Source organism: Spinacia oleracea, chromosome 3 (genome assembly GCF_020520425.1).
Source record: "Spinacia oleracea cultivar Varoflay chromosome 3, BTI_SOV_V1, whole genome shotgun sequence".
In the NCBI taxonomy this organism is placed as follows: domain Eukaryota; kingdom Viridiplantae; phylum Streptophyta; class Magnoliopsida; order Caryophyllales; family Amaranthaceae; genus Spinacia; species Spinacia oleracea.
In genome coordinates this window covers 2,610,870-2,630,984 of record NC_079489.1, presented here as the reverse complement: position 1 = coordinate 2,630,984, position 20,115 = coordinate 2,610,870, and the positions used below count along the sequence as shown (strand labels likewise).

At 35.1% G+C, this 20,115-nt stretch overlaps 1 protein-coding gene and 2 non-coding genes across 3 annotated transcripts; all 3 read left to right on the top strand.

Annotated features, from left to right (window-relative positions):
* The first annotated feature begins 7,613 nt into the window (after window positions 1–7,613).
* LOC130470715 (uncharacterized) lies at window positions 7,614–9,696 on the top strand. The gene is made up of 2 exons (XM_056841240.1): window positions 7,614–8,081; window positions 8,271–9,696. The coding sequence occupies exon 2, from the start codon at window positions 8,272–8,274 to the stop codon at window positions 9,694–9,696; it is 1,425 nt and encodes a 474-aa protein (XP_056697218.1). The 5' UTR covers window positions 7,614–8,081; window position 8,271.
* An 8,965-nt stretch (window positions 9,697–18,661) lies between these two features.
* On the top strand, window positions 18,662–18,732 carry TRNAG-GCC (transfer RNA glycine (anticodon GCC)). The gene has a single exon. It is a non-coding gene; the product is annotated as a tRNA-Gly (tRNA).
* Window positions 18,733–18,819, top strand: LOC130471221 (small nucleolar RNA snoR114). The gene has a single exon (XR_008931882.1). It is a non-coding gene; the product is annotated as a small nucleolar RNA snoR114 (small nucleolar RNA).
* The last annotated feature ends 1,296 nt before the right edge of the window (window positions 18,820–20,115 follow it).

Here is a 20,115-nt window from a genome sequence, read left to right as displayed (position 1 = left end):
TGTTCAGCAAATATTGGTCGACAATTTGAAATTGGTTTTCAAATCTGAGGAGTCGGTTATTGATTATGGAGAAGTGGATTATGTTCTTCGTGAAATGGATTTGCCTCAGCTCACGACTGATGACATTTCTAGGCTTTCACTTCCTTTTTCAACTTTGGAAATCACCAAGGCGATGTTTGATATGCATGGTTCTAAATCTCCTGGCCCAGATGGTATGTCTGTTGAATTTTTTAAGAAGCATTGGTTAATAGTGGGTAACTCTGTTATTGAAGGAATTCAAAGTTTTTTCAGAACTGGTTTTTTATTAAAAGAATGGAATCATTCGTTGTTGGTTATGATTCCAAAGATTGCTTCTCCAGAAGAGGTAAACCATCTTCGCCCTATTAGCCTATGCAATACTATTTACAAGTGTGCGTCAAAATGTCTGGTTAATCGTTTAAAGGTCAATCTCAATTGCCTCATTGATGAACCACAACATGCATTTATTCCGGGGCGTTATATGAGTGACAACATTTTAATGAGCCATGATATTCTACATTTTCTGAATGGAAGGAAAGTTAATGGTCCAAATTTGGCAGCAATGAAGATTGACATGAGCAAAGCCTATGATCGGATTCACTGGGGTTTTCTATTACGTGTTCTTAAAGCCTATGGTTTTCCATCGATGTGGATTCATTTGATATATCAGTGCATTTCAACAGTTTCATTCAAGGTTCTTATTAATGGAAAAACTTCACCTCCGTTCAGGCCCAAGTGTGGTTTAAGGCAAGGGGATCCCTTGTCCCCGTACTTGTTTCTCTTCTGCATGGATATTCTAGGACGAATGCTATCGTTAGGTCAGGATATTAAGTTGTTTCAAGGGATTAAACTTGCAAGGCAAGCTCCAACGATTATGCATTTGTTCTTTGCTGATGATGCGATGGTTTTTTTCCGCGCAACGGAAAGCTCTTGCACAAATATAAGAGGTATTATGGATCGCTATTGTCGAATATCAGGTCAGCAGCTAAATCTAGCTAAATCATTTATTAAGTTCAGTCCAAATACATCTCTTCCGAATCAACAACTTTTCAAAACAATATTTCGAATGACACAAGTTTCACAGTTTGGACAACATTTGGGTGTTCCCATTGATTGTATGGGCTCAAAACGTTCACATTTTACTTATTTGATAGACAAGGTTGCGGATTTGATAACTTCATGGAATGAGGTTAGGCTATCCCAGGTTCAAAAGTTGCTTTTAATTAATACCATCGTCGTTGCTATGGTCTCTCATATTATGATGAGTTTGGAAATTCCAGTGACAATTGCGAACAAAATTGATTCAATGATAGCTACTTTCTTCTGGGCTAAACAAGGACAAAAGGGAATGCATTGGATTCGAAGAAATATCTTACATTTACCCAAAGGAATGGGAGGCTTGGATATTCGTCATTTATCGACACTTAATAAAGCATTTTTAATGAAGCAAGTGTGGAGAATGCATCAAAATCCCCAGCTTTTAATTTCAAGAATCTATGCTGCAAAGGGGAAATTTGCTTTAGCTACAGGCAAGCCTAATAAATGCCAAGGTCGGGTTTCATGGGGTATGCGCAGTCTTCGCCAGGCAGAAAATGTGTTACTTCAAGGGTGTGCTTGGAAGATTGGAAACGGAAGCAACGTCATAGCAGGAAGGGATAATTGGGTTCACGGTAAGATACCTGTTTTTGCTTCCCATATTCGTTTAGCAGATGCTCAGATGTGGAGGGTCAACCATTTTATTCAGGGCTCTGAAAAGCGTTGGAATGCTTCACTAATTAGAAATTCCTTTGTTAATATGGATGCTAATGCTATCTTGGCTGTAGAGCTTCCATCAGGGTTAGTTCCAGACCAGTTATATTGGACTAAAACTGTAAACGGAAGTTTCACAGTTAAAACGGGTTACGCATTCTTACAAGATCGTCTCAAAGACCAGGATTCTATTTTTGGAATAAGGCAGAATAGGTTTCTACCTTTTTTTAAGGTGTTATGGACTCTTAAAATTCTTCCAAAGTGGAAGCTTTTTATTTGGAAGGTAATGGTCGACGGGATCCCAGTAAAAGCTAATTTGGAGCGAAGAGGGATTAGTTTAGATGTAACTTGTGATTTTTGTAGTGACTTTTGCGAAGATGAACAACACCTGTTTCGCCAGTGTAAATTGGCTCAAGATGTTTGGAGGAGTTGTATGCTAGGCATAAACTCAAATTTTAACGAGAATCTATCCCTTCAGCATTGGATTCTCAACTATATCCAGCTTTTTATTAGCGCGGATGGAAAATTAAGTGATCGTATAGTTACTTTTATAGGGATCTTGTGGGCATTATGGGTAACACGTAATTCAAGAGTTTTCAGTTCGGAAACTGGAGACATTCAAATGGTTCAGACACACTTCAAGTTAGCTTTGGAGCAGAACAAAATCTACAGGCAGAAAGACAGTGAACAACTGAGCTTTTTACATCCTCCGGAGGACACACCAACCTACCCGCCAGGGTTCTATTTTGCAAATATCGGTAGAGTTAACGTTTATTTGCCTGTTACAGTTATATATATTGATGGAGCTTGGAACAAAGAAACGTCAAGAGCAGGTATGGGATGGGTGCTTCAACAACAACCACAAGCAGCTGGGACAAGTATTATAGGAGGTAGTGACTATGGTTTAGGTCATTCAGCTTTACATGTGGAATCAATGGCCTGTTTGCGAGCGTTACAATGGGCAACGATAGCTTCGCTAACTGATATTGCAATACATACTGACTCAGCTACCTTGGTCTCTTATTTACAAGGACAAGTTAAGCCTGATATCCGTCTCACTTGGACAGTGAAGGCCATTCTCGAAATAGGTACAGGTTTCAGAAGTTGCATGATTATCAAGGTGGAACGGGATGATGTAAAACTTGCTCATGATCTGGCTAAACGGGCTGCGAAGGAAGGACTGCAATTCGATTCATCATTTGGTGTTAGGCCAAATGGTTAATTAGCTTGTTGTTTTTGTTTTGCTTTTACTCCTGTATCTTTATCCTATGTCAAAAAAAAAAAAAAAAAAAAAACAATAAACATTAGTACATATAAGTTAATAGTGTTTTAAATTGTTAACTAAAAATAAATCATAAGAAACTAAATATCTTCGATCTTCATCAACCTTTCATGTTCCATGCACTCCTTATAAATTGACTAACAATCATTTTGTGTTACATCACTTACACAATCAACTCTATATCATCTACATGTTCAGAGGTATGTGCGTTTTACTTTATGTGTCTATTTATTTTTTCTTTGACTAAGTTTGAATTTTTGTCAATTTATTATGATTATTTTATTATCGATTTATTTTGCTATTGACATTATATTATATGTTACGTTATCACCATCTTTGATGGTTCCTTCTAAATATTTTTAGATTAATATATTTAATAATAATCTTAACATATACAAAATATGGTTCTATGTATTTATATATTCGTGTATTACACTAAGCAAAAATTTACGGATGGGCATAAATAATTTAAAGGATCATAATACCTAAAGTTATTGTATTTTGACTAATGCAGTATAACTTTACAAATGTTCCCGTGCATTGCACGGATCCAAATACTAGTTCTTAAAATTAAAATAACCCTAAATATTTAAGTAAGTCTTTAACAAAAGAAATATAGCACAACTTATGCTAACTGACACCGATTTAATAGGAGTACTTTTTTAATCATGACCCTAATAATCATGCCAAAATAATCTACAATATGTTTAGTTCAGTAGTGATTAGGGCTGAACTTGGTAGGGAGGACCCGTGTTTGATCTCTCGCAACAACAATTGGGGGAGGGGAATGGAACCTATCCACCCAAAACTCTCCCCGAATTCGAATTAGCCTTAAGGGTGAACCGGTGCTAACACAAAAAAAATTAAAAAATCCACAATATATAGTGTGGAACTGTGGATCGAGCCAATTTAAAAATAACATACGTCTTAAATTAATCAATTTAGAAAATGTAAAAATTACTTATTTGTGGTCATTTAATTTATATACCAAGTAGGTTGCATGAGTAGTTCTTAAACTACAGAGGATTTTATATGTATATATATAAAAGTCTTTAGATAGGTTAATTTTAATACTTTTTCCTAAATGAAAATGAAAATCAACAAAAATAAAATAAAATCATAATTATGCATATAAAAAGAACGTAAATAAATAGTTTTGATAATAGAAAAAAAAAATAGTCCATAAAGAAAATATCCATAACATTCTAAGACGTTGTAGATTTGTGATTAAAACAATTTGTATTATCGATTTCCATTATATAAAATTATAAACAGAAAGGGAGTAGTAACAGATCCAAAAATTATAGGTAGCGGATTCACTATTTAAAAATTGAAGAAACTTTAACCAAAATTATGTAGGAAAAATTACTTTAAATAATCCAACCTTTCGACGATTTTCCGTTAATAATCCAACTTTTGGATTATTATCTAATAATCCAACCTTTGCACCCCATTAACTTTTATTAAACCCGAGTGACCGAAAACCGGTAAAAAAGGTCAACTTTTTTTTTTCCAGTTTTTTTCCCTTACCTCCTTCCTCCTAACTCATCTGCCTTCATAGTTGTTTGCTGATATATCTTCTTCTTCCCTCCCAGCTACTGCCATAATACCAGCCCACCAAAAAATCAACCCCACACAATAAATCATATACCCGTCTCCTTGAAACACCAACCCACCCTCGAAATCCGACCTCTCTCCCCCGCCTTCATCTCATATGCGACCACCATCAACACCTTAATTAATACCATTCATGGACATCCTAACTCCACCTCCAACCAATCTCCCATCAAAACTGACTAAAAATATCGTCTCTGCCACCGCAACAAGCTGGAGAAGGCGGAGAGAGAAAATCGAAACTCCTCACACCCAAACTACCACCGACGTTTCGACTCCCTGCGCACCAATCCTTTGTGCATCCCATGCAAATTAATTAATTATACGAGTATAAAATAATTTTGGCCTTTTTTATGTTTGTTTATACTTTTATACATGTAATATATGGTGCATGATTTGAATTCCACTTGAAATTTCATCTTTGTTGACTGTTAATTTGTAATGCTGAATTTGTAGATATTTTTTTCTTACTTTTGTTTTTTGGATTGATTTTGTGTGGTTGGTTTTTGCTTTTTTTTCTTTTCAATTCAAAATTTGAAATGAAGTGGAATTAATTCGCGTAGATGAAAGAGAAAACATTGAAGATGATGTAGATACAAAGTGTTGTTTCCTTTGTTGGTGAGGAGGAAGTCAAGAGGAAGGAAATTAAAAAAAACCCAGAAAGAAGACAGAAGGAAAACAAAAGAGAAAAAAAAAATAAAGAAATTATACATTTTCAAAATAAAAATAAATTATGACGAATAGTCGCATGACACGTGTACAAGTTACCTGTTGAATCGGGTTGGTGACCTGTTGGGTGCAATAAAAGTTAATGGGGTGCAAAGGTTGGATTATTAGATAATAATCCAAAGGTTGGATTATTAACGGAAAATCGTAGAAAGGTTGGATTATTTAAAATAATTTTTCCAATTATGTATTTTTAAAATTAAAAATAATGAAAATATAACTTATCCTAGGTGAGTCAAGTACCCCTATACTTTTTTTTTACAAGGTAAGAAGAAAGGAAAAACACTAGGAGACTTTGCTCACGAGGGGCACTCCTATGCATTAGAAGAAATGATGGGAAATAAACTAGAGTACGTTATTACAAATATCAATATCTAATCTAGTAGAAACAAGATGTCCAACATTAGCAATCCAATCTGCTGCTCTATTTGCTTCTATGTAGACGTGTTTGATTTTCCAATTGCAGAAAGAATTCAGGAGAATCCGAATAACAGTAATAATGTGATCAATTTGCCAGGGAGAGGACCAAGTACCAAGCACCACATTTATTACTAAGAGGTTATCACCTTCGATGTGGAGGTTAGAAATACCCATATCACGAGCAAGAACGATGCCAAGGTGGAGAGTTGTGGCTTCTGCGACGAACGATGAAGTAGAACCTAGATTGTAAGCACAAGCTTTGTGAGGTTGACCATTGGAGTTGCGGATGATTACTCCAGCTGCTGCTGAATTATGACGAACCAAACCATCGAAGTTGAGTTTGAATTGAAGAAGTTAGGAGGAGGGGCCTCCCATGCTACTGAGATGAGGTGGTGGTTAGAGGGAGGGTGAGAACGGGGTTGCCTGATAGGCTCCCCAAAGAAAGAAAAGAGTCTATACGGGTTCTATAGTCCCATTCCATAAATGTGCGACGAGCGCGATGATAAATTCGAAAGACATCAAACTTTTCATTACCGAAAATGGTGGCATTGCGTTTTTTCCAGATACTCCAAATGAGGAAAATAAACTTCCTAAGCGCGATCCTGTGCATTTGATAGTTATTAAAAGCTTCTTCGATTGAGAACGGAAACAGGAGCATCTAGATATTTAGATACAATTTCTACAAGTACCCATATACCTGTATCGTGGCTCCGCCACCAGAAAGAAGGCATAATACTCTACTAGTAGTTGAAACTTAAATATTATAGTACGTTCAAAAGGAAAATACCAAGGCAAATGAAAAATATTAGAATTGGTACTTCGTAGCAATTATGCTTTTGACATCATTCGTCTTCCTTTACCTTCGACTTTGTTCCATCATCACTTTAATAACCCTCGTTATACCACAAACATAGACTCGGAAAATTCCATTTGATTCAAGAAAATAAAATAAAATGTTTTATTAATTGAAGAAAAATAAATTTCTTTGGTTTTTTCTTTATCATCAAGAATATAAAAATGCGTAATTTTTAATTAATAGGACCCGAGTAGTATCAACTACTCACAAGGATCAACATTCAAGACAATCAACCAAACAATACAACTCCAATACACCATAAATAATACACCAAACAAACAACCTATCAATCAACCAATCATGGACAACAATTAATAATCAAATGTGGAAGAATAAAATGCAATCAACACACGAATTATCCTTGGGAAACCCTTCTATGTGACGAGTAAAAATCACGGGACTTAATTGTGAGGATTCCACCTTCTCTTAATATTATACCATTTAGGTGAAAAGAACTCAAATCAGACAATTCTCGTAGGTTCTGTTCAGCTACGACCACAGACAAACCAAAGCTCTAAACAACGATTCAGCCGTTCAAAAGGAGGCCTTATGTATCCCCAACAAGCTGACCAAAAATCAGCATGATCCGACAGTTGAAACTCCGGCAAACGACAATTTCGTGAAGCTTGTCATAAAAAATCGGAGCAAGTCTCCTCACTCTCTCCCCTCTTTTTGTTTGGGTTTAGATCTGATTTCTTGTTTCTAACTAACTCATTTAGCACCGAGTGCGCTAAAAACATAACCCAATATTTTAGGCTCACAAACACAAGTTAAAAGAACTTACTTGTGCAATAAATGAGCTGAACCCACAACAATGCAACACAAATAACATTTTGTCAAAATTTATGTAAAACATTTTTACTTTTTTTTTTTTTTTCTAAAAAGAGAACTTCAATTAAGAACTAAGAACATACATAGTTTGCCCTGAAGGATTAATTATACGGTTTTTTCATGAAATGCCCCTGAGGTTTTAAAAAACGCACCAAATACCCTCGCCTGTTTCGATTCACATAATATACCCCTATTTATCCGTACTGTTCATGACATGCCCCTGTTAGCTAACGCCGTTAGTCTGCCGTTAGTGGTGTTTTACTTATTTGCCCTTAATTTTGGTTTAGCGCCATTGACTTCCTTCACTTTCACAGAAAGACCAAAAAAAAAAAAAAACCGTTCACATTTTTCTCTTTCTCTCTCCTCTCCCCTGTTCTTCTTCAAGCTCTAATCCTACTCAAACCCTAGAAATTCTGGGTAGATCTTCAATATTTTTGTGAATTTTGCTGCGCACCTTAAAGGCGAGTTCGTGGGTTGTGATTTTGCTTCAATCGCGACAAAAAAAGGGAGAAACTTGAGGCGATTTCCAGTTGAGTTAGTGTTGAAGAGGAAACGGGAATTTAAAGTTGGTTAGTCTACTTCCAGGTAATAATCTCTTCTCCTCTGTTTAATTTTGCTGGTTAACTTGTTTTTTTTTCACGAAATCGATTAGGGTTAGGGTTTGTGAAATTGTCAGTTTTTTTTTTAAAATTGCGCAACTTTCTTGTTGGTTATTGGTCAATTGTGGTTGTTGGAATGAAAATTGATGTTAGTTTCATTATTTTTTCCCTTTAGGATGAGTGCTATTTGGTTGTTACTACGTTATGGGTCACATAGTTTTGATATTAGAGTGGGAGACATGGAAAAATATCGTTTGTTGAAGTTGTTTCTTGATATCTTTGAGGAATCAGTTAAGCAAGATGTTTTTTTGCCTAGTACCTTTAGCTTGTATGTTGAGGGTCCTTGTGGTAAGGTTGAATTGAATGATGATAAGACTTTAAGGCTTCTGTGGGGATGGAATTGGGGTAAAGACACTGCTGAAATTTGGGTTGAGGGAACAGATAAACCAGGATTGGTGTTTAGGAATGCTGTTGCAACAATTGAGAATCATAGAAAGGAAAAAGAGAGACAACTTAAGGAGAGACAAGAGGAACTGTTGAGGGCTCAAAGAGAGGAGGAAGAGGCAATGAGGAAACAACAGGAAAGGGAGGACATTTTGAGGGAAATACAGGAACAAATGGAGTACACTGTGGCTATGGAGGTCCCTGTTGTTGATTGTGAGGACATGAAGGTTGAGTATGTGAGAGTCATTAGCAAAGATGATGCTGATGAGGTGTTTCCAGGTTGCTCTCAACCAAAACAAACACAAGAATCCCCAAAGAAACAACCCACCCCACCCAAACACACAAATCATGTTGCTTCTAAGTCAAAAGGCAAGGATAAGCCTGCTTCTAAGAAACTAACCCCTAAAAGGAGGGCATCAGCTAAACAACCCACCCCACAGAAACAACCCACCCCACCTAAACAACCCACCAAACAACCTACACCACCACCCCCACCACCCCCACCACAGAAAGAACCCACCCAACCAAAACAACAACAACACACACCACCACCAGAACATCCCACCTCTCCACCACAACAACAACAACACACACCACCACCAGAACATCCCACCTCTCCACCACAACATCACACCCCTCCACCACCACCACAAAATCCCACTCCACCACAGAACAACCAAACTGATGAGCCTAACAATCAAGCACCACCTGATCAAGCTCAGCCAGTGAAAAAGAAGGGGGGCAGAGCTAGACCTGAGGGGTTTAGGGTTAACAAAGTCACTGCTAAGAAGGCTGGAACTTGGGTTTCCAAGGGAAAGGGAAAAGGGAGAAAGGGTACAGGAAGGTCTAAGACACCAGGGGTTTTTGCTGATGTTGGTGAGATATGTTCAGAAGAGGAGAGTGAGGATTCTGATTATGAGGAATCAGATTCTGAACAAGAGGATGTTCTGAATGATTGGATTGATTCTGATGTTGATGATGAGGTGATTCCTGATGATATTCCTGATTTGGGGTTTGAGGATTGTCTAAATGGTTCCTCAAAGATGGATAAGGCCTATAAAAATGGCAAAATATGGACTGATCAACCATATGGGTCCATTAAGTTAGAACCCTGGTTGATCTTTCATGATAAGGCCACATTTCATGATATGGACTGATTTCATATCCCCATGATTCAAGGCTGCTGCATACAAGCTAACCTATGCAGAACATATTCATCCTATGGCAGATCCATCTCAGTGGCCTGACTTTGGCCTTCCTTCCATTCAGCCTCCAACCATCAAAAGACCATCTGGCAGACCTGCTAAGAAGAGAAAGAGAGGGGCAAATGAACCAAAGAAAGGGAAGAGGAACACAAATGTGAAATGTGGAAAGTGTAGAGAGTTTGGTCACAACTCAAGAACATGCAAGAGTGGAGGAACAAGTGCCACTGGACCAAGTACTTCAAAGAGTGGTGCAGCAGGAGCAAGTACATCAAATGGGGGACCAAACACAAGGAAGAGGTCAAAGGCAGCTGCATAGTCACCTCAGTTGGCTATATTTTGTGAATTGTAGTGCACAAAGCTAAACTAACTTAGTCAAATCAGTTTAGTCAGAATCAGTTTAGTTAGAATCAGTTTTTGGAAACAGTTGTGCAGAGATCATTTTTTGGAAACAGTGAAATGCTTAGAACACCTCTTTTTGTGCAGTTCAGTGGTGTTTGTCCACTTAAAGTTCAGTTTATGTAAAGCTTATTTGCTTGAACAAGTATTTATGGAACAAAGTCTCTTTATTTCATGAAATTTGTTACAACTTTACTTCATTGCTATCCAAATCAGAAATGCAAACATTAATACACCAATTTTTATTGCAAAATTGATTTGCTGTTTCTGTTGTTTGATCTTCTTCTTCAATAGCTTCAACTCTTCATGCATTCCCCTGCTCTGTTCTTGCATTCCCCAGCTTTGTTCTTGCATTCCCCTGTTTTCATCATCTCTGTTTCCCTTGCTCTGAACTTCATCACTTGTGTGCTCAAGAAAACCTTTGCACCATTTGAAATTATCACAAGGATCACACTTGTAGTAAAGCTTTTGCGGATTTTTTTCCGTTTCCGAGCTCCTAATTGCAAATCTTCTCCCGCAATAGCAATTTTTATTAGGAACTCTAATGTATGCTAAATTTGGGATGGAAGAAGATTCGATTTTTGAATGAGAGCTCATGGCTAATTTGGAGAGGGGAAAGTATGCAAGTGAGGTGAACACTAGTAGCATTTATATGCAGCAAGAACATAACGGCTATATTTTGCTTCCTAGGTTTAAAAACTAGCCGTTAAATTCAAATTCCTGCAATTTGGGTATCTAGTGCAACTTAATTTTAAAATAGGTGTATATTATGCATTAAGTTTATAAAAAGGGGTATACTGTGAATTATAAACACGACTTAACGGAGGACTAACGGAAGGTCAGTTAAGGGGTATTTGGTGCAAACTTGGAAAAAATAGGGGTATATTATGTGAATCGAAACAGGCGAGGGTATTTGGTGCGTTTTTTAAAACCTCAGGGGCATTTCATGAAAAAACCGTTAATTATAATGAGATAAGGGGAGTTTAAAGACGACTCGCTTCCTACTAGACCTGTCAAACGGTCGGTCGCGTCGGGTTGTAAAAAAATATTTTCGGGTTCGGGTTAGATCGGGTCGGTCACTTTCGGGTTCGGGTTTACAAATGCTTGTTCAATACCCAGAATTTTCGGGTTCGGGTCGACTCAACGGGTTGAGAGATTTTAAAACGCGCATTATATATTCATTACTTTAGGTGATAAATATACAAAATATGGGCACAAATAAACAAATTTTCCTACACAAGTTTATATTTAGTCAAATTCAACCATAAAATGGCGTATAATTCAAATTAAAATCATATTACACACAATAATAGTAAAAACAACGTGTTTATTATGCTTAAATTTTCTCATAATCTCATTTATTACTATAAATACAACGATTTTCAATCGGTCAGGTCCAAAACGGGTTCGGTCGGGTTTTGACCCATTACTTTTCGGGTTGATGGGGTTCGGATAAAATCGGGTTACGGGTCACAATCTTGTTCAGGACCCAGTATTTTCGGGTCGGGTTCGGGTCGGCTTTCGGGTCGGGTCGATTTTTGACAGGTCTACTTCCTACATTAGGCCTAACATTAATAAACTTCATATCAACTATGGGACAACAAAGTAAAGGTTTTTCTTGCGGATTTTGCCAAATATATCAGCATCCAGTATTTTGTCAAGCTTTTCCCTGCATTCATCAATAATCAACTTATGCCTAGAATTACAACCATTAGCAGAGGTTATTTACTGGTACACAATTAGGTAAAACATTGTTGGTCTCTGTTTCTTATCAATTTGATTATGATTTAGAACTGTTTTTGGGTTTTTGTTTTCTAATTTTTGTGCTTAAAAGAACCATACAAGAACTTAATCCAAAATTTTGATTGATTGATAGAAGAAAATGTCATCCTGTATGTTTATTTTATTGATCTAAAAACTTTGACCCGTATTTTTTAAAATTAATTGAAGAAAATCATGTACAAGAGGGTAAGGGTATGAGTCATAGCATAAGCATAATAGTCTAGAGATTAATGGAACTAAAATGCAAGAAAAGCAAAGACTAATGAATGACTTTTTGCTGAAGGTTTTTGTGGATTCCTCAAATTAGTGTTGCTCCAACTCTTATATATATATATATATATATATATATATATATATATATATATATATATATATATATATATATATATATATATATATATATATATATATATATATATATATATATATATATATATATATATATATATAGTGTTAAGCATTTTGGTTTGATATGTTGGTAAGTGGATTCTAGAATTGTTGATAATTACTCAACTTAATGTTCTAGTTTTGCCAAGACAAATCCCACTTAATTCTCTAGATTTTACCGTATTAATTTTCTAGAGAGTGATATTTATGGTAAAATGCAATATGTGAGTTAAACTTGAATATAACGGATCATAAAATTTGGGCCACAAATCCAATACGTTCTAACTAAATGCACACCGTACACGGTACGTGTTTAAATATATACGGAATACATAATAGGTATAAAAACAAAAATCAATGTGTTACTAGCTAGATTAAAAATTGATGTTATGTTTATTTAGCACGAAATATCTATTGTATTTAGCAACCAACTACTAAGTAATATGTTTTTTTCCCATAATAATCAACAACAATAACTAAGTTAGTGTGTTAAAACGCTCTCCCATCCTCTTCCCCTCTCTCATCTTCTAGGTTTTTTTTTTTTTTTTAAACCGTCGTAGGTCGAAAATAGTCTAATTTCTTCGGAAATTAGACTACTTTCGACCCTTTTCCTTCATTTAATTCAGTTATTTTCTTCGAAATTCAATAAATTTTCACCACGTGGGCGGAGTTCGTCCTTGTTTGTTAGTCTCCCTGTGGTGGAGTTAGTATTAGTATGTTTGGTTTGTCGTTTAGTGGATTTATGTAGAATTGGTTCGTTGGTAAAGTTTTATGCGGGATCGCAACAAATATCCATTTTTCGAGTACATTCAGATGAATTAAGTAGAAATCATCATCGCGGCTTCAACAAATCGTTATACCTTCTCTCTAGAAAGACTGCATGTTTCAGCGTTATACACGGGAGACGTTCTACCGTGCAAGATCCATTCAACGACCGTAGTTTTAATGAAGGAAACCTTTATTTAAATCAATTTGTCATGTATTTAATTTGTTAATTAATCTTTAAATATCCTTCCATAATTTTAGGCAAATTATATAGTGTATTCCGTGTATAAATAAATTATTTTTATAATTAATCTTTATAATTATATAGTGTACTCCGTGTATAAATTATTTTTATAATTATTTTTAAGTTACGAGAATAATCAATTAAGAATGTATTCAGATTGATATTTGAAATAAGAACTACTCCGTACTTGTACGGTTGTACGGTTGTACCTAGTATCTTTTCAAAGACACATAACACAAGAAGCATCAGTGGTCTAGTGGTAGAATAATACACTGTCATGGGCCCACGGTACAGACCCGCGCTCGATGGCGCGCTGGTGCAAAACTGTAATGAAACATGCATTGTGGCTGTTGGGTCTGCCACTACTTTCTGATGCATGCCACACAACTTTTGGTGGTCTAAGGGTGAAACTATAAAGTATAGCCTTTACTTTAATAAATCGTAATATAATGTATATTTCCCTTTTTAAATTAGTGGAGTTGGTGGGAAACTCACCTTATAGTCGAGCCCCATCAGTTGCGAAATACTTGGGAGTGACTCAAGCGATGATATGCGTAGCTGGACTTGTTATGTACATCTTTTGAATACATAACGAAAATATTCTTTCAGTTATGATTTGGTTATGACTCATGCGCGCCCGCCTTAAGAGATCGTATTACTTAAGATTAATGGCTTATAGTGTCATTTCTTGAATTATTTGTTTGGTGTAATGTTATTAAGACCAATCAAAGGAAAAACGAGTTAAGAGATTGAATTAGTTCTAACTATGATTTGTACTGAATTTACTCAGTTCATAACAGAGTATGACATAGGCTTGTACCGAATTTACTCAGTTTACGCTCTAATTAATACACCAAGTTTCATATTATAAAAATACCGAATGAAATGCCTAGATATTTAGATACAATTTCTACAAGTATTTTAAGGTAATAATGGTGTTTACGTCAATATATTCCAACATACTAACACTTAATTCCTTATGACATATCAACCCAATTTAAAGATATTGTAATTGAACAAGTTAGATATTAGTCTTCAAGTTGTGTGAGTAGGAGTATTCTTCCACATGGAAGAGAAATGAAGTTTTGGTTGTCTTTAAATATACCCATGTGCCTCATATATTGAATATGAGATGGCTTGGGTTGTTGGATCTAGTAGTGCATTATTACATTCTTGATTAGGGAATCCTGGCTAAATTAGCTTTGAATCCCATCAGCAATATAATGTAGGCTAACATTATCATAAGGACAGAGATTAACTCGTCCTAATCTAGTTTCTAAATTTTCGTTTTTTTTTTATATATTTCAAAGTACAGTATTTAACAGAACATAGAGCCAAAATCATATCAACCCAATTTAAAGACATTGTAATGGAACAGAGCTAACAGCACCAGTAGTCTAGTGGTAGAATTGCACTCTCCCACAAATTGTAATTTCTCATAATACTTTGTCAAATTTTATGTAAAATATTGTTAATATCGGTTTCTAATCAGTTTGATTATGATTTGGAAGTGTTTTTTCGTTTTTGTTTTCTTATTTTTGTGCTTAAAACAACCATACAAGAACTTAACTCAAAACTTTAATTGATTGATAGAAGAAAATGACATATTATATATTTTTTTATTTTTCGACAAACTTTGACCCGTATTTTTTAAAATTGATTGAAGAAAATTATGATTCTTTAGGTTTCATCGTGTCGATAAGGATAAGGGTATGAGACGGTTATACTTCTTACTATTTACTATATGATTTTTTGGGTATTAATTAGGGTAAAGGTGAGAGATTATCATAATTCATAAACATCATAGTCGAGAGACTGATGGGAATAAAATGCAAAAAAGCGAAGACTAGATGAAATTTTGCTGAAGATTTTTGTGGATTCCTAATGTTACCAACTCTTGTATATATAATATAACGGTATATCTCGATTAAAATGGGAAGCATTTTGGTTTGGTATGTTGGTAAGTGGATTCTAGAATTGTTGAGAATTTCTCACTTAATGTTCTAGTTTTGCCAAGACAAATCACACTTCATGACAGAGATAAAAATCTGTTAGGATTTAATCTAATTAATTATGAACAATCAAATTTTAATTAATTTAAGTGTTTTAGAACTTATAAAAGTTGCTGGATAAGTTCTATTATTTTAATGATTTATAGCCTTGAGTCGTGATTCGCAAAGTAGCTCCGTGTTTATTATTTGTGAATCATGTGACTTGAATTATTATTGGATTAATGTTTGATGTGGTGAACAAACATGTTATTGATTATTGTGGAATTTATGAATCCTATGTGAACAATCATGTTGTGATCAATTATAATCGTTGAATTTAATGTCAAGCATGTTTTCAAGTTTTATATGCATGTATGTGTGTTTCACATGCAAAGATTATGTTTATGCTATTGTACGTAATGTCTAGCATACTTTGAGCCAAGTACGCGTGCCTTGTTGCACTATTTATTCTACCCCGTCTGTAGGGTATGTTTGGAAAATCTATGTGAATTGAACTAAGGATTTTTCGTGCCTTGTGCACACCTCGCTTGTTAACTGGCAATGTAGGGTTATCGATCTCAATAGTATATTGAGAAGGAACAATAGGAGTAATATCACTTGAGTCCTGTACTCCTGTTGCTTGTATTTTATGTTTTGTTGATTGTGTCTTGAATTCACTTTGTACATAAAATATTAATTAACGTAAGTGCAACCGGGTCAAACTTCAAAACTCTTGGAACGTATATACCTCGAGTATGAACAATGAGGGGAGTCTTGCCGGAAAACTTGTACTCCTACGAATGATACAAGACGTTGTTTCATTCTTATTTTTATGTGCTGGAATTTCGTTGGTATGGTCCAACCTTCGGTATGGTCCGATATTTACTTTATTATTATTTTGGTGTTTGGTGGGCTCCCAACACCCTTCCTTTTATGGATATTTTCTTTTAGCTCGTTCGAAGCTTATTTTTAATTAATATTTGAGTCAAGAGTCGTGTCAAGTGTCGAGTCTTGTCTCCGTAATTACTTGTTTATTAAATGGCTTTTGCATGTGGATTATTAAGTTGTTGACTGAAGCAGGTTAGACTAGGATTTCATTCTAGCTTGTTCCTAGTCAGATTTCGTTGACTTCGTGCTTCATGTTTCCTTTGGTCATGACCTTTGCCTTAATGACCCTATGATGATCCACCATTGCATTTGCATTTTCAATAACAGGTTTGTAGAGATAACTTGCGGGAGAAATTATCAAGCATGAGATTGAGTTTGAGAGATGTTTTCTCTTCCGCATTTATAAATTCTGCTATTATTATTTTATAGCCATGACTACATAAACTATTTAAACTATTTAATTGATAGTTAATGGATTTTAAAAGTTTTGGTTTGGGCCGTAACGGTTTCGATTTGTATGGAGGCCTTAACTATTATTGTGTTTTTGAAGTTAGTTAAATTCCGCTGCGCAATTCTGGTAATAGACTTAACCGTTATCACGGTGGCGGTAATATCTTAGTAATTCCTTTATTGTAAGTTAGAAAATGGTTTTATAAAAGCAATGAATCATTAGGGTATTACAGATATCCACTCTGTTCGTGAGAAGGTGGCGAAAGGACACATTCGTGTCTTACATGTCCCATCCCGTTATCAGATTGCAAATATTTTTACGCAGGGTCTTCTTCAAGTATTGTTTGAAAATTTTTGGGACAGTCTCAGCGTTGGTAAACCACCCGTTTTGACTGCTGGAAAGTGTTAGAATATATGATAATATAATTCTTGTTATTTTAGGCAATTATGTAAAGTCAAAACCAGTTAGCAATATTTGTGCATTACAGTTAGCAAATTAGCCTTGAGTCTCGGGCTGATTATGCGCCTAAATCATTCTCTCAATCTTTCACTTGTGACATATCAACCCAATTAAAGACATCGTAAATGGAACATAGCAAAAGAAGCACCAGTAGTCTAGTGGTAGAATAGTACTCTATCGCTATCTAGTGGTAGAATAGTACTCTGCCGCGAAAGAAGCACCAGTGGTCTAGTGGTAGAATAGTACTCTGCCGCGAATTAAGGTATTTTATATCCTTTGATTTTGTTGAGTTCTTATGATCGAGAATATAAAAATGTGTAATTTCTCATAATATTTTGTCAAAATTTATGTAAAATATTGGAAATCTTTGTTTCTTATCGGTTTGATTATGATTTAGAAGTGTTTTTTTTTTTGTTTTTGTTTTCTAATTTTTGTGCTTAAAACAACCATACAAGAACTTAATCCAAAATTTTGATTGATTGATAGCAGAAAATGCCATACTGTATTTTTTTTTATCGATCGAAAAACTTTGACCCACGCGTATTTTTAAAAATTGATTGCAGAAAATTATGTGTGCCGCAACAAGTGTCGTGAATCGTGTATCGTGTATCGTTTAACTTTTTACTGGAGTATGTACTATATGATTCTTTGGGTTTCTTCGTGCCAATAAGGGTAACGGTATGTGACGTTCATACTTCTTGCTCTTTAGTATTTACTATATGATTTTTTAGCATAAACATAATAGTCGAGAAACTGAGGGAAATAAAATGCAAGAAAAGCGAAGACCAGTGAATGAATTTTTGCAGAAGATTTTTGTGGATTCCAAATGTTACTCCAACTCTTGTATATATATTGGTATATCTCGATTAAAATGGGAAACATTTTGGTCGGTATGTTGGTAAGTGGATTCTAGTAGTGTTGAGAATTTCTCAACTTAATGTTCTAGTTTTGCCAAGACAAATCACACTTAATTCTCTAGATTTTTACCCAATTATTTTCCAGACATATCTTTATATTTCTTGTAAAGTGCAATATGTGAGTTAGGCTTTAAGTATAATTGATCATAAAATGATGCTTATATAATTATTTCGCAATTAATGACTGAACATATATCATATATTTTCTATCGATCTCTATTCTATAAGAAAATGTCTGAGACATTTGACCTTTCGATATCCCTTATGAAATATGAAGTACATATACTACTAGCCTAGTATACTACCCTTAATAACTTAGTTTCCGAATTACCTATAGTAACCATATTCACAGACAATCTATATTAATAATGTCTCGTGTCCTTCTCTTTGTATTTCTATTTTTTAAATTAACCAAATCAATCATTTATTACCCTCTCCCTCTTATATTAATATACTCCGTACACATTTAATTTCTTTTTATATTTAATTATCTTTTTTAAGTTATTTATTTATTTATATTTTTTAAAATCTGTATAAGTTAGGTTATGTGAATAATCAATGAAGAAATAACTCAATCAATTGATAATTGCAATTAAACTAAGTACTACTATCACCTCAACGATACACATCACAAGTAGCACCAGTGGTCTAGTGGTAGAATAGTACCCTGCCACGGTACAGACCCGGGTTCGATTCCCGGCTGGTGCAAAGCTGTGATGATATTTGCGTTAATTGTGGCTGTTGGGTCCGCCACTTCTGTCTGATCTTCAGACGAAGCAAAGCGCATCTGAGCTTTACATTTTTTCGTATTTCTTTATATTTTTTTACAATTTTCTTGATCTTATTAGAAGTAGATACTTCTTACACTGGATTTAACTCTTACTACTCCCTCCGTCCCGGAATACTTGACCTGTTTTCCTTATCGGGCCGTCCCTTAATACTTGACCTGTTTCTAAAAATGGAAATATTCTAACAATATTATATTATTTCTCACTCCACCCCTATTAACCCACCTACCCCTTACTCCATACAAAAAATAATTAAAAATTCAACCCCTATTCTCTCCCAACCCCACCCCTAGCTTCACACATTTCCCACTAACTACATTAAAATAATACCCCACTACCAACTACTACCTATTAAATTAAATAAGTCAATTCAAGTCCCTTAAACTCTGTGCCGGTCAAACTGGGTCGAGTATTCCGGGACAGAGGAAGTATTAGTCTAATACGCGAGAGAAAAGGAGAAATAATCAAGGATAAACGTTTTAAAAAGATCGAATTAATTATGAATAATTAGTTTAGTTTAGTTTAGTTCAGTTTAGTATAGAGTATGACATAGGGTTATTTCTTGGCTCATTTTTTTTGGTACATGTAATGTTCACCTAGTTCACATGAAATAAACTCCGATTTCTACTTAAACTTAATTCCACAATTTGCTTCGTACAGTATATTTATTCCTAAGATGTATCAAGTGCCGTTTATGAGTTTTTGGTGGACAAAACTAGCAAAACTATAAGTTGGGGCCTGTAAATACATTTTGCTTGTATTAGAAAATTATTGCTTGTAAATACATATTATAGTCTCTAGTTCTCTACTTAATTTAATTTCACAATTTACTTCGTGTAATTTAGTTCTACAATAAACAAAATTGCCTAAGATTTATGCAACCCCGTCTCTGAGCTTTGTGGCCTAAAATGACAAAACTATAAGTTGCAGCCTTACATTAGTTAACAAGTAATGGAAAAAAATATTGCTTGTACATAATCGGAGTACCTTTGTTATATTCAACAAACGATCGAATTAATACATGCATCAAATCATATTATAAAAATACCAAATGAAATGCCTAAATGTTTAGAAACAATTTCTACGAGCGTCGTAAAGTTTGTAATAATGGTGTTTACTACAATATATTGTAACACATTTTGGGACTAATTAAATAGTTAAACCTACCAATTGAGGTTGGCATGAGTGGTTAAGGGCCTCTTGCTCCTTAACCAAGGTCTCGGGTTCGAGCCTTGGGAATGGAAAAAATCTCAACTGGGAGGGAAGATGCCCATCGAGGTACTCATGCAAATTCCCGCGGGAG

Bases quoted from the DNA above. Each gene is read 5' to 3' on its own strand.
- LOC130470715 (XM_056841240.1), top strand. From the start codon at position 8,272: ATGAGTGCTATTTGGTTGTTACTACGTTATGGGTCACATAGTTTTGAT.